At 41.4% G+C, this 15691-nt stretch overlaps 1 protein-coding gene across 5 annotated transcripts in view; it reads right to left on the bottom strand.

Moving 5' to 3' along the window:
* LOC125466178 (corticotropin-releasing factor receptor 1-like) overlaps positions 1-15691 on the bottom strand; it is a 271407-nt gene that overhangs the window by 54808 nt on the left and 200908 nt on the right. For all 5 annotated transcript variants that reach the window (XM_059638669.1, XM_059638671.1, XM_059638672.1 and 2 more), the window contains one exon: positions 5346-5418. In XM_059638669.1, coding sequence (XP_059494652.1) covers positions 5346-5418 — 73 coding nt within the window. The remainder of the gene's footprint in view (positions 1-5345; positions 5419-15691) is intronic.

Here is a 15691-nt window from a genome sequence, read left to right as displayed (position 1 = left end):
GAAAACGGTGGAGGATACCAGATTTGAAGAATGGAATAGTGTTACCTAAAGGGAAAAGAAACCTATTCATAAGCCAGTTTACCTAGGAGATGGGCAGAGAGGTCGCATGGTCTGCAGCTGAAGTGGACTAATATTGAGGAAGGAGAAGATAGCATGAATGGACTTTACCAGTTTCAAAATCTCCCAACCCCTGACCTCATACCAAGACCAACCCTCCCTCTCATCCCTGCCTCCTTGACTTGTCCACCTTCTCTCCTACCTCACTGACCAATCCCTACCACTGCCTACCTGCATTCACCTGTCACCGTCCCACCTGCCTTTCCCAGCTCCGCTCCAGCTCTCCATTTATTTCAAAGATCCCTTCCTCCTGCTCCATTTCTAAAGAAGAGTCCCGACCCAAAACGTTAGCTTTCCTGCTCCTCTGAACCTGCCTGGCCTGCTGTGTTCCTCCAGCTCCACGGTATATTTTCGCATGTTCAAGATGAGTTTAGAATTGTTGTGTGAGAGGATTCTGCACAAACTCAGGGAAATGCAGTTTGAGGGCAAGGATTGATCTCAAAAAGAAGATGGGCCTGCTAGGTTAGGGAATGGAGGGAACCATAGAGAGAGCTGATCGGACTGTCACTAAGATTGAGACTAACAGTTTTTGCACTTATGAATGAATAAGTCTAGATAGCGTTTCACATGGTCCAGCCAGATCTGGTGATGAATTGTTATTACCGGTTATTCATGATACCCATTCCTTGGACATTAGGGAATGAAGGAGTAATGGCTCGGATGAGAAACTTTTTTCTTCTGCTCCACAAGAAAGCCTTCAAAGGATGCTTCTTTATCTTCAGGGCAACTTTAGTATTTTTTCCAGGTCTGAATAGCACCTTTATTTTCTCTTTTTTTCTTCCCCCCTAAACACAAGATATATATTTGGGAAATAATGCGAGGCAAGTGACTGAGGTGTTAGTGGGAGAGCCATTTTGGACCAGTGACCATACTACTGCCAGTTTTAAATAGTTACAGAAAAGGATAAGTTGCATCCACAAGTTAAAGTTTTAAACTGGGGCAAAGCCAATCTGGACAAGAGCTTTCTAATATTTATTAGGGGAGGCTGTGCATAGTGAAATGAACATCTGGAAGGTGGGAGGCTTTCAATAACAAGATAATCAGAGTTTAGGGCCAGCATGTTCCTGCTAGTGTGAAATACAAGGCTGACAGGAGGAGAGATATTGAGTCTCAGGTCAAGAAAATGAACGAGGAACTTCTCATGTATAGGCAGCTGGGATCTACTGAATACCTTGGAAGACTATAGAAATTGTAGGAGTACACTTGAGAGGGAAATCAGGAGGGAAGAAACAGTACAACAGCTTTAACGGTTAAGGTTAAAAAAAATCAAACAGCTCCTACAAGTATATTAATGGCAAAAGAGAAAGTAGGGATAGAATGGAGCCCTTTAAAGATCGTAAAGATCAATAAGAACATGTATGTGTGGAGCGACAGGAGGTTCTTAGTAATATTTGTCATTAGTATTTACCACGGAGAAAGAAATGGAAGCTAGGGACACAGAGAAGTAAATAGTGATATCTGAAAATAATCCACATTACAAAAGAGGTGGCGATGGAAATAAACAAATCCCTGAAACCTGATCAAGTTTTCCCCAGGACATTGTGGAAGCTAGAGAAGTAATTGTCAGGCCCCAAGTGGATACAAATTGATAGGAGACAGAGGGTGGTGGTAGAAGGCTGTTTTTCAGACTGGAGGTCTGTGGTTAGCAATGTGCCACAAGAATCAGTATTACTACTGTTTGTCATTTATATAAACAATTTGAATGAGAAGAAGACAGAGGGCGTGGTTGGTAAGTTTGTGGATGACATTAAAATTGGTAGTTTATTGGAAAATAAAAGATTATCTAAGTGTATAACAGGATCTTGATCAACTGGGCCAGTGGGCTGAGGAATGATAGATGGAGTAGAATTCAGATAAATGTGAGGTATTGCAGTTTGGTAAGGAAAACCAGGGCAAGACATACACAGCTAATGATAGGGGCCCTTTGATTGTTGTCAAACAGAGAGACTTAGGGTTGCAGGTACCTAGCTCCTTAAAAGTAGAGTCACAGGTGCCAATTTTGCCTTCGTAGTTCAGAAATTGGTAAGGCCACATTTGGGGTACTGCAAACATTTCTACCCACCCTGCTGCAGAATGTTATTGAACTGGGCAGGATGAAAATAAAATTTTATTGAGGATGTTACTGAAAATGGAAGGTTTGAGTGACAAGAAGAGGTTGTATATGCTGGGACATTTTCCCTGGAGGTTATAAAATCACGAGGGGCATAGATAAGGTGAATAGTCAATCATTTTTCCTCAGCGTAGGAAGTCAAAAACTAGATGGCATAGGCTTTAGGTGGAAGAGGAAGGATTTAAAAGGGACCTGAGGGGCAACTTTTCCATACAAAGAGCAATGTGTACATGAACAAACTGCCAGAGGAAGTGTAGAGACAAGTATCGTTACAACATTTAAAAAAACATTTGGACAGGTACATGGATAGGAAAGGTTAGAGGGATATGGGCCAAATGCAGGCAAATGCTCAGTTTACAAAACGTGGTCAGCATGGGTCAAAGTGCTTGCTTCCATGCTGTACACTTCTGTGACTTTATCCAAGATAAAGGGGCCGTGAATTGAGAAGAAAGAGAACAGGAAAAGTTGAGATAGTGGTTGATGCCGGTTACCAAAATAAGAAGTTGCCGAGGACAAAAGCCACGGGAGACAAAATCATAACAATGTCCTGCAAGAAAACTCTCACAACCCTTGAGTTGGCAATAGAAGTAAAGTATTTTGAATGAGAGATGAGAGGATCAGAACTGGTCAAATCCTGAAAAAAAAGAGAAACTGTCAGTAGCTGGTGAAATCCCTGAATACTGGGTTGATTTCTTCCATCCACCACCGCGCCCCCCACAACCAATTCGTCCCCGACTAATCTAAGGCAGATGTCTCCCTCCAAGGGCAGTATGGGATTTCCAGGTGACACTCTATTCTACCTGATTCAATGAATTGATTAGGACAAGTCATTGTGAAGGTTACCCCGGGACAGATTGATATATTTTCTTATTTATTAGTCCTGACAGTGTATACCAGGATTAATGAGTACACTATTCCATGTGCACAAAGAAATAGCAGAAATGAATGAACTCAGATCTTATGATTCCAACAGTTTTATGGCACTAGAAGTAGACAAGCCTCAGCTTCCTACTGCTAATAAGCTGCCAGTATCTGATTAAATTGAGACTTTTGTTAATTCAGGTGGTTAATGACCTCATTCTCAGGTATGGCATCCTGCAATTTCAGTCCAGCTCATCACAGTTTCCCTGCTTTACTGTGACAGTAATGGAGTCATTAGTGGTGACTCTAAAGGGCTGGATTAAAGGGTTACAGATAAAGTAAGGATTCCTCTGTACTATTGTATCAAATAGTCTACGTCAGTTATCAGCTAGATTAGATCTAAATAAAGCTGGGCTGTTCCGGACTGAAATAAGATGAAAATTCTTGTGGTTAATATTTTTCAAGACTATGAAATGTCTCAAACTCTTGACAGTTTGCAATGTCACTGTCACCTACAAATCCAAAGAAGGATAACATCTGCTTAATTGCATGATTTCTGTCCTTAAATATTTCAGCTGGCCAATACTAAACCTATACATCTTTAGGCACAAGGAGATGGGAGTTGTACTGAAGTACAGGGACCTCAAGTAAAGGGTGTACTCTTTTTCCTTCCCTTCTATAGCTTCTCCATAACTATTTATCTGTCAGTTACTGTCGATGTTGGATGAGCCATCACCACATTGTGCAATTAGCAATTTCCTACCATTCATTGATGTCAATTTGTCTTCTTTTCAATGAGACCTTCAGAATATCCATGAAAAAGTTTCTCTGCTCCCTTGAGATTGGGTACCATTTAAGTTGAGAAAAGAGGTTCAGCTTCAGAATCTGATTATCGTAGAAGTTCAGTATTGTGTGATTGTGATACTGGTTTTCAGTAATGTGGGTTTGTTCATCTGCTTCCCATTCAACTGAGTATCCTGCTGAGACACTATTGGTGGTAATTCTCTAGCAAACAAAGGTGTATTTCTTCAGTGATCCAACATCATTGGAGGCTCAACCCCTTGTTCCCCTAGGAGATCTATCTCATCTGTTGTTCAATTTTGAAAGGTTACCCTAACATAGCAGATTCTGTTCTGAACCTCCTCTTTGATGGTAAATCTTTAAGAGCCTTTTCTGCGAGACAGGGAAGTGTTTGATTAGTTCTATAGTCTTCCTATTATTAATGATAGTTGGAATGTATTTGTTGTTATAATACAGAAAATATGGCAGCCAACTCCCAAAAACAATATTGTGAGATTGGTTGAACAGTGTGTATTTATCAAGTTAATCAGGCAAGTAGCCCCATTGTTTATAGCTACCTGAGTTGGCAGGATGCCAGTTTAAAACTTGAATAAAAGCACAATGCTGCAGATACTGGAAACCTTAAACAAACACAGAATACTGGAGAAACTCAGCAGATACAGCAGTATCTGCAGAGAGAGAAACAGAGCTAATATTGCGTCTGGTATGACTTTGTTCTGAAGAACAGTCATACTGGACTTGAAAACATTAATTCTGCTCCTTTTCCACAGATGTTGCCACACTTATTGAGTTTCTGCAGCATTCTCTGTGTTTGTCTTGGTTTAACATCCTGCCCAAAAGGTTGTATCTCCGACAAAGTCACACACTTGCTCAATACTGTCATAGAGCAACAGCCTTGATTTTTGTGCTTGCGCCCTCAAATAGGACTTGTAGCCAGAATCTCTGACTTCAGAGTCAACACTACGAGACACTACATGCATTTGACAACATTGACAGCACTTCAAAAATTGGTCATTGGCTTGAAAGTACTTACAGAAATTTGGTGATTTTGAAAAGAGCTATATAAGTGCAAATGTTCACTTACCAGCCCTCCTCTATACTTTGGGAATGAGAATGTCACTGTTTACACACCACCATGTGATGGCTTTGTATCGAATTAAAAAGATTCAAAAAATGCTAGAAACACTCAGCAAGTCAGGGAGCATCTGCGGAGAGAAGCGGAGAGACAGAAACTGTTCAGTATAATTGTCAATGACCTGAAATGTTAATTGATTCTTTCCACAGATGCTGTCTCAGCTGCTGAGTTTCTCCTGCAGCTTCTATTCCTAGTTTGGATCTTCAGAACCAATAATATTTTGCTTTGTTTTAAAGTAACTTGATTTCAACATGAACTGATTGGATCAAAGTGCTTCTTTCTCCATTATCACTGTAGTATTTCGCTACATATAACACTTACCAGTAACACCAAGATCACTGGGCCTTGGTAGATGTAGTCAATATGTTTTCGTGACCGCTTACCAAACCAGCACCTACAGTCAAACAAATAAATTGTGACAGAAGTGAACAAAACCAAACTGACGTGCTCACCTTCAACGTTTAGCTCCCTGGTTTATCTGCTCACTGTAAGATGGTACTATTGCTTTAAGAGGTGTATTCTGTCCCTTTTTTAAATAAAGAGGTTGAGACATAGGCACTGAGTGATCTGTTTCAAGCCAATAAAATAAACAGTTGTGATGTCTTGGGTTAAATACTAAATAAAAAACAAAAGAACTGCGGATTCTGTAAATCAGGAACAAAAATAAAGTTGCTGCAAGTGCTCAACAGATATGGCAGCACCTGTGGAGGAGAAAACAGAATTAATGTCACTGGACCCGAAACATTAACTCTGTTTTCTCCTTCACAGATGCTGCCAGACCTACTGAGCTTTTCTAGCAACTTTGTTTCTGTGATGCCATTAGGTTTTCTTAAAGTTAAAACTATAGAAACAGCATGAATGGGTGAAGTCAGGATTTCACGAACTGGGATTTTAGTTTAGTTTTTAGCAGTTGTTGGTGTTTTGAAGTTGGCTGTGGAAGCTGTCTCTCTTGCTACCAGAATTTTCTCTCTTTGCTATCAGAATCACAAATGGGACAATGTATTTTATTGAATTTGCCTTTGCAGTGTTTCTGGGGTGTTAGCATATTGGAACAGTTGTTGTTTAGGAGTTAAAGAATCTATTATTTTATTAATTTTTCCATTCGAGTTTATCATATCAATTCTTCTTTCTTTTGTTTGTACTTTAATGATAGCGTAAGAATAAACAGTGTTTTGCTTAAAGCCAAATCAGTGTATCCAATCTAATTATATCTGGAACAGAGTACCTTACATTTGCCTTCAAATAAGATTTAAAGTCAGGGTCCAGGCTATTTCCGTGATATTTCTGATATTTTTGATCTGGTCCACAACAACTGTAACTACAACCTCTCTCCTCAAATGTCTACTATGATGTAGAACTGCCGATGTTGGACTGAGGTGGACAAAGTCAAAAGTCTCACTAATGGTCCAGGCCAGGTTGTTTAAAATCACAGGCTTCATACACTTCACCTGATGAAGGAGCAGGTGCCGAAAGCTTGTGATTTCAAATAGATCTGTTGGACTCTAAAAAGTCTCACTAATGGTCCAGGCCAGGTTGTTTAAAATCACAGGCTTCATACACTTCACCTGATGAAGGAGCAGGTGCCGAAAGCTTGTGATTTCAAATAGATCTGTTGGACTCTAACCTGGTGTCATGTGACTTCCGACTTTGTACACAAATAGCTACTGAATATTACATAATAAGCTATGCCGAATGACAAAATCAGAGAGAACCAGTGTCTCTAATAGGTCATCTTTATATCCCTTGTATATAGTTAAGATTAATAAAACGGGCGGCACGGTGGCTCAGTGGTTAGCACTGCAGCCTCACAGTGCCAGGGACCCTGGTTCGATTCCAGCCTCGGGCGACTGTCTGTGCAGAGTTTGCACATTCTCCCCGTGTCTGCGTGGGTTTCCTCCGGGTGCTCTGGTTTCCTCCCACAGTCCAAAGATGTGCAGGCTAGGTGGATTGGCCATGCTAAATTTCCTGTAGTGTTCAGGTGTTCAGGGGTGTGGGGTTGTAGGGGGATGGAACTGGGTTGGATGCTTCAAGGTGGGGTGTGGACTAGTTGGGCTGATGGGCTTGTTCCCGCACTGTAGGGAATCTAACCTAATTTAATCAAAAAATAAAATTAATGTTCATACTCCTGATCTGACTTTACTAAACAGTAACAATGGTGACCAGATGGGTGGCATGGTGATTTAGTGGCTAGCACTGCCACCTCACAGTGCCAGAGACCCTCCCGGAGGGTCGGTGTGGACACGATGCACTGAATGGCCTTCTTCCACACTGTAGGGATTCTATGAACTATAAGCTCCATGGAATAAAAGACAAACAGCACAAACCACCTGAAGTGAGACCCAGAAACAGGTGATTCAAACAAGTTGAGTGAGTGGAAAAACAAATGGCATATGAAGTACAATGTGGCTAAACGTGAAGCTGCTCACTAAGATGTGAGAAGCAGAGAAGGAAGAGTATAATTCAAATAGTGATAAATTGGGAAGTGTGGATACCCAAAGAGATCTGAGTGTCCTTGTATAGCAGCTAATGAAAGTGGACAGGTGGGTGCAGCAAGCAATTTGGAAGACAAATGGTATGCTGATTTTCATTGCAAGAAGGTTTTAGCTCAGAAGTAGGGATGTTTTACTGCAGTTATACAGGGTGTTAGTGAAACCACATCTGGAGTATTATATGAAGGTTTGGCCCCTTCCATAAGAAAGGACATACTTGCCATAGAGGAAGTTCAGCAGAGGTTCACTGGGCAGATCCTTGGAATGGCAGGACCGTCCTATGAGGAGGGATTGGTTCAACTGGGCTTATATGCACTGGAAGTTAGAAGAATGAGCAGGTACCTGATTGAAGCATATAATATTTTAACAGATTGGGCAGGCTAGATGCAACGAGGATATTTACCCTGGTTGGGAAATCTAGAAGCAGGAGACCTAGTCTCACGATACGGGACAGATCATTTAGGACTGAGATGAGGAAAAAATGATTTCACTCAAAAGGGTAGTGAACTCTTAAAATTCTCTTTGACAGAAGGCTGTGGAGACTAAAACACTGAATATATTTAAGAAAGAAATAGATACATTTTTAGCTTTTAAAGGCATAAAGGAAATGGGGAGAATGCAGGAATATGGCAAAATATTAGCCATGATCATGTTGAATGGTGGAGCTGGCTTGAAGATCCTAATAGCCTGCTCCTTTTCCTAGTTTGTGTTTCTATGAAAGCAAAGTGCTACATGTGAACAAACCTAAAGTGTGAGAAAAACAACTGAAAAGAAACTTAGCAGTGACAGGCAGGAATGAATAACAGACTTCAAAGTATACTTAGGGATCCAAACAATGGAAATACAAAGCCCATTAAAAGACTAAAAAGGAAGATAAAGCTCACAACAAGAAACATCTCAAGTAAAACGTAAGTTATTGATCACACCAAGTAAAACATTACCGGAAATCTTTTCAGCGATAGGGAAGAAAATAGTACTCAGAGTCTGCCTGATAAAAAAGAGTGAGAGAAAACATAGGCTGCTGAAGGCAGGAGCTAGGCCTGGCCAGTATTATGCTCTTGAGGCAAACAAACAGACCAGATTGGAATTGTATTGACAGCACAGAAAGAAGAAAACAGATTGCAGCAGTTTGCAAGAGTTAGGCTAAAGAATGTTGAAGAAGAAATCAAATTATTTTTGGGGGATATAGCACACCTACTGGATGCTTTCAGATCCTCTGATTTTGCAGACACACAAGACAAGTTTATATTTGTAGATATAATGATTAATGGCTTGAAAATAGCTTTAAATTTGATACTAGGACTGAGGTATTTATTCTTTCAGATGCTCACCCAAGATTGGGACAAAAGTTTCTCAGATCATCCTACTACATTCACCTTTGGAGTGCAGGACATGGTGAAATCAGAATGACAGAGCAGATTCACACTCAGTATAATGGAAGAACATTTCAGAAACCCTGTACATCCTTCTAAATATTGTGCTTCTTTATGAACTGGAGATGCTTGTGTAGCTTTGATTTATAGAAGAGGTGCTTTGGCCGATCATGTCCCTATTAGGGAGAAAGAAAAAACTGGCAGGTTTAGGGATCCCTGGCTGAAGGCCGGAGCTAGGATAGTGAGGCACTGGTCAGGAAAAAGAAGGCAAAAGATGATTTAAGCTATTGGGCTTGAGTAAATCCCTAGTTGGCTATAAAAAAGCATAGGAGCACACTTAAGAAGGAAATCAGTAAAGCAAAAAGAGTGTTTGAGATGGATCTGACAGATAAAGTTAAAAATAATCCCAAGAAATTGTGTACCTATGTTAAGAGTAAAAGGGTGTCGTGGGAGAGAATAGGTCCCCTTAAAGATCAGCATGGCTGTCTTTGTGTGGAACCTCAGGAGATTTTTAATGTATTCATAGAATCCATACAATCCCTACAGTGTGCAATCAGGCCCTTCGGCCTAACAAGTCCATACCAATTCTCAGAACATCCCATCCAGACCCATTCCCCAAACCCACCTAATCTACACATCCTTGGACACTACGGGCAATTTAGCATGGCCAATCCACCTAGCCTGCACATCTTTGGGTTGCGGGAGGAAACCGGAGCACCCGGAGGAAACCCACACAGATATGGGGAGAATATCTCCACACAGGCAGCTGCCCAAAGAGGAATTGAACCCAGGCCCCTGGTGCTGTGAGGCAGCAGAGCTAACCATGGAACCACTGTGCTGTTTTTACTGTATGCTTTTTTAAAATTTATTTATTAAAGGGGTGAGGGCATTGCTGGCTAGGCAGCATTTATTGCCCATCCCTAATTGCCCAGAGGGCAGTTGAGAATCGTTCACATTGCTGTGGATCTGGAGTCACATGTAGGGCAAACCAGGTGAGGATGGCAGTTTCCTTCCCTAAAATAATGAAGGGCATGAATGGGATGAATGCATTTAGTCTTTTTCCCAAATTAGGGAATTAAACTAGAGGGCATAGATTTAAGGTGAGGGGGATAGATTTAAGAAGGACCCGAGGGGCAACTTCTTCACACAGAGAGTGGTGTGATTATGGAATGGTCTGCCAAAAAAAGTGGTTGAGGCAGGTACAATCGCAACATTAAAAAAACTATTTGGATAGGTACATGGATGGGAAGGATTGAGAGGGATATGGACCAAATGCCTAGTTGGAACTAGCTGAGTGGGTACCGTGGTCAGCATGGACCAGTTTGAGCTGAAGGGCCTGTTTCCATGCTGTATTACTGTATGACTATATGACTCTGTCTGCACGAACAAAAAAATTACTTTAAATCTGTGATGAACCGAGCACTGCCAGGAAAGCAGGAAACAAGAGAGTTTATTACAGTTCAATACCAAATATACACAAGAGAAATTACAAACATTCCTACATCCAGAAAATTCACCACAATACTTTAAATACTTTGAGAACTTAGAAAAAAATCTTTAATCATGCATACAGCTCGAATAAAGATTCATTAATATTGAAGCAGGCTGGAGGATATCCCAAATGCATTGCCAGAATATGATCACATCTTTACTATCATGCATAGAAAACATCTGGAGTCATTGAGTCATACCGCATAGAAACAGGCCCTTCAGTCCACCACACCTATTCTGACCAACAACACCAAATTATACTAATCCCATTTACCTGCACATGGTCCACAGCCTACAATGCCCTGGCATTTTCAGTACTCATCCTGATGTTTCTGAAATGTTGCGAGAGTACCTGCCTCCAGCACCCACTCAGGCAGTGCATTTCATATTTCTTCCACCCTCTGGGGAAAAAGGTTTTCCTCAGATCTCCTCTAAACTACTTTGGCTTCACCTTAACCTGTGCCCTCTTGGCTTAGATATTTCTGCCATCAGGAAAAAGATTCTTAATCTGTCTATGTCTCTCATAACTCTGTATGCTTCAATCAGATAATTCCCTCAGTCTTCTTTGATCTAGGGAAAACAAACCCAACCTATCTGACCTCTCCTCATAACTATGATTTTCTAGTCCAGGCAGCATCCTGGTGAATCTCCTCTGCACCCTCCACCTTGCAATCAAGTCCTTCCAATAGTATGCTGACCAGAACTGCACATAGTATCCCATCTGTAGCCTTATCTCTATAAAATTGCAACAGGACTTCGCTGCTCCAATATTCATTGCCCCAGCTAATGAAGGCAAGCTTACTGAATGTCTTCATTGTCATGAGGTCAGCCAGCTGGACCTCAGAATATGAGTTCCCTGCCTGGGTCTGCTAATCTGGTCCAATAGAGAGCTCTGACTGACATAAAAGGGTCAAGTGTCAGTGATAATGACACTCTGGTGCCTGACTCTATATGAGGCACTACCCTATCAAGAACTGTACATGTGCAAATAAGGGGTGGCTTAGTGGCAAAGACAGGCCTCAGAGTTATTTCATTCACCACCCTGTTTACTTGTGCTGACAGCCGCAGGGGTCTATGGATTTGTACTCAAAGGTCCCTTTTAACTTCATTACTCTCCAGGGAACTACTATTCATTATATAAGTCTTTCCTTACTAGACCTCCAAAAATGCATGACCTCAGACTTATCAGGATTAAATTCCACCTGCCATTACCTTGCCCAATTTATCAGCAGATCAGACTATACTCTTCAATATCAACAACATCACTAATTTTTCATGACATCTGCAAACTTAGTAATTACACCTTCTACATTCACATCCAAGTTATCAATGTACACAGCACACAGTAAGAGTCTCAGCAATGATCCTTGTGGCATGCTGCTGGTCACAGGTTTCTAATTACAAATACAACCCTCTACCATTTGCAAGCCAATTTTAGATCCAGTTTGCCAACTTGTCTTAGATCCCACGGACCAGGTCTCCATGTGGGACTTTGTCAAAGGTCTTACTGAAGCCCGCATAAACCGCATCAATTGCACTCAATATATTTGGTTATCTTTTCAAAAAACTGAATTGAATTAGTCAGACAGGATCACCCCTTTAACAAATCCACACTGACGATCCCTAATCAATCCCTGCCTTTCCAAGTGTTGATTTATCCTGTTTCTTAGAATTTTTCTCAATGATTTCCCTACCACTGATGTCAGACTAACTGGTCTGTAACTACCTGGCCTATCCCTGCTGCCCTTCTTGAACAAAGGGACCACATTTGCTATCCTACAGTCATCTGGCACTTCACCTGTGGCCAGAAAAGTATCTACTTTATAAATATACATGATATAAATATATCTACATTAAAATTATCTACTTTTAACTTGGCAAATTTAAAGGAAATCTTCAAACTTTAAAAACAGCCCATCAAGTGGTAGCTTGAAATGTGCAAGCAGCTGATAAAAAGCTATCTGGGGAAAAGGATATGCTTCAGCACAAATTATGCCATTATTCAATATTCAGAAGTGACTGAGCTGTAGATAATGACGGCTCAGAACTGCAATGCAGGCCCACCAGCCAGCGATACATAAAACTTTTAAGATTTTTTTCAGTTACCTACTAAAGGACAAAACTATAGAACTTCAAGATAAGGAGAAGGTTTACACTAAATTTAAAGTTGAACATCAAAAGCAGCTTGAACAATCAAATTTAAACACGCGACGTTAGATGCCTTCAAGGTAGAGATCGACAAATTCTTCTTCTCAGAAGGAATCAAGGGCTATGGGGAGAGTGCAGGGAAATGGAGTTGAAATGCCCATCAGCCATGATTTAAATGGCAGAGTGGACTCGATGGGATGAATGGCCTTACTTCCACTCCTATGTCTTATGGTCTTATGGTCTAAACAAGAATGAGAGAGCCCCAACTATCACAAAAGAGACCACTGATTTAGACGTCCAGCTGTTAGCAGCAATGCAATGACAAATTAAAGTAGATTTCCAAAAGACCAGTGCAGAAAGGGCCAATTTTCCCATGCAGTTGACACAGGTGATACTATCATGGAAGAAAAAGTGTCTGTTTCATAAAATTATTCAGAGCTCACTGCGCTGAGGAAAGATTTTACTGCAATTAATGAGTGATGATCTTGTATAAACTGACAGAGAGAACAAACAGCATGGTTTAAGTTAATAGAGGACTATCATAGAGAAGCATCCACTTGTAATTGACCTGCAGAAAGAGAATCATCTTTTGAAAAAAAGGTCAAGACACGCAAAGCAAGATAATCCAATTTGCTGTCCAACCCGTAGACTACTAGTGTTGTGCATTGTGTATTGGCATATCTGTGCTTAAGCATATCATTTTCTCTGAATAGCTTTTTATTTGTTTGCAAATCTTGAACAATCACTTGATGAACAGTCTCTGAAGTTTGAAGATTTTATGGATGCTGGTACAGAATTCCATTTCTTTATTGACAATGAAACATTGCACTTTCTGATGGAGTTTCAGAAATGTTCTTGTCTGCAGAGAATCTGCCCTGAGCTTACCCTCCTGGATAACAACAAGGATGCCTAGATACATCCTCTGTACACTCTAAGAGAACTGAGAAGACGATTGGAGATTAATGCCTCAGGCCGGGCATCAAGCTGGAGGTTGGGTAGGGGTAAAGAGTTAAAATGTCCATGGTTAAATGTTAAAAGTTAAAGGGGATCCTACAAAAGGATCTTGGGGGAGATGTACGGTAAAGGTTTCGCAATGGCTTTAGGAATAGTTGCTGAGAATTTGCAAGGTCAGAAGCTACATGGTGTCAGGTTTTAGTCCAACAGGTTTATTTGAAATCACAAGTTTTTGGAGCTTTGCTCCTTCATCAGGGTGGAGTGTACTCTACCTAACAAAGGAGCAGTGCTCCGAAAGCTTATGGCTTTAATTAAACCTGTTGGACTATAACCTGTTATCATGTGACTACCAACCTTGTCCACTCCAGTCCAACACCAGCACTTCCACAACGGGAATATGCATGAAGGGGCTATGCCATAATGATTGAACGGCCAGTGAGACAATGCTACGGTTTGAAGAGATTATTTTGTCCTTTTTTTCAAAAATGCAAGGATATAAGACATAGGTACTGAGCTGTCTACTTGGCAACCTAGCAAAGTAAACTGAACTTTTACCTGAAACCTAAGGTCCATCTAACCTCCACCCCTACCTTATACAATCATCCATATGCCTATCTAATAGCCGCTTAAACGCCCTTAATGAGGCCAACTCCACTACCTTCTCCAGGAATGCATTCCACGCCCCTACCACTCTGAGACAAGAGCCTACCTCTGACATCTTCCTGATATCTACCTTCTTTCACTTTAAAACAATGTCCCTTCACAAAAGCTACCTCCACCCTAGGAAAAAGTCTCTGGTTGTCTACTCTATGTCTCTAACCATTTTGTACACCTCTATCAAGTCACCTCTCATCATTTGTTGTTCTCAGGAGAAAATCCCTAGCTCTCTCAACCTTTCCTCGTAAGACCTTCCCTCCATTCCAGGCAACATCCTGGGAAATATCCTCTGCACCTTTTCTAATGCTTCCACATCTTTCCTGTAATGAGGTGACCAAACTTGACACAATGCTCCAGATGTGGTCAAACCAGGATTTTGTATAGCTGGAGCATAATTTCACGGCTCTTGAACTCAATCCTTGGATTAATGGCGGCACAGTGGCTCAGTGGTTAGCACTGCAGCCTCACAGTGTCGGGGACCCGGGTTCGATTCCCACCTCGGGCGACTGTCTGTGTGGAGTTTGCACATTCTCCCCGTGTCTGCGTGGGTTTCCTCTGGGTGCTCTGGTTTCCTCCCACAGTCCAAAGATGTGCAAGTTAGGGGGATTGGCCATGCTAAATTGCTCGTAATGTTCAGGGGTGTGTGGTTTATGGGGGAATGGGCTGGGTGGGATGCTTCAAGGGGCAGTGTGGACTTGTTGGGCCGAAGGGCCTGTTTCCACACTGTAGGGAATCTAATCTAATCTAATCTAATCTAACAAACCATATGCCTTCTTAACAACTCTATCCACCTGGGTGGCAGCTCTCCAGGAACTTTGGACATGAACCCCAAGATCCCTCTGCTCCTCCACACTGCCAGGAATCTTTCCATTAACCCTGTATTCTGCTTTCAAGTTTGTCCTTCCAGAATGAATCACCTCACTCTTACTAGGGTTAAACTCCATCTGCCACTTCTCAGCCCAGCTCTGCATTCTATCAATATCCTTTTGTAACCTTGAACAGCGCTTCACACTGTCCACAACATGAAGCATCTTTGTATCGTCCGCGAACTTGCGAATCCACCCTTCCACTCCTTCATCCAAATCATTTACAAAAATCATGAATAGAAGAGGATCCAGTACAGATCCTGTGGAACACCACTCATAACTGAGCACCATGTTGAATATTCTCCGTCCACTACCACCCTTTGTCTTCTCAGGGTCAGCCAATTCTAAATAAAAACTTCCACATTTCACCCGATCCCATGTCTCTTTACCTTCTGCATGAGCCTACCAGGGGAATCTTATCAAATGCTTTACTTAAATCCATGTGTACCACATCCACTGTTCTAACTTCATCCATGTGTTTGGTCACCTCTGCTAAGAATTCAATAAGGTTTGTGAGGCATGATCTACCTCTTCAAAATCCATGCTGACTGTCACAAATCAAACTGTGCCTTTCCAAGTGATGTTAAATCCTGTCTCTCAGAGCCTTTTCCAATAATTTGCACACCACTGATCCAAGACTAACTGGCCTGTAATTTCCAGGGTTATCCCGATTCCATTTTTTGAACAAG

The sequence above is a fragment of the Stegostoma tigrinum genome, chromosome 31, assembly GCF_030684315.1.
Source record: "Stegostoma tigrinum isolate sSteTig4 chromosome 31, sSteTig4.hap1, whole genome shotgun sequence".
In the NCBI taxonomy this organism is placed as follows: domain Eukaryota; kingdom Metazoa; phylum Chordata; class Chondrichthyes; order Orectolobiformes; family Stegostomatidae; genus Stegostoma; species Stegostoma tigrinum.
This window is presented reverse-complemented; position numbering and strand designations above follow the sequence as displayed.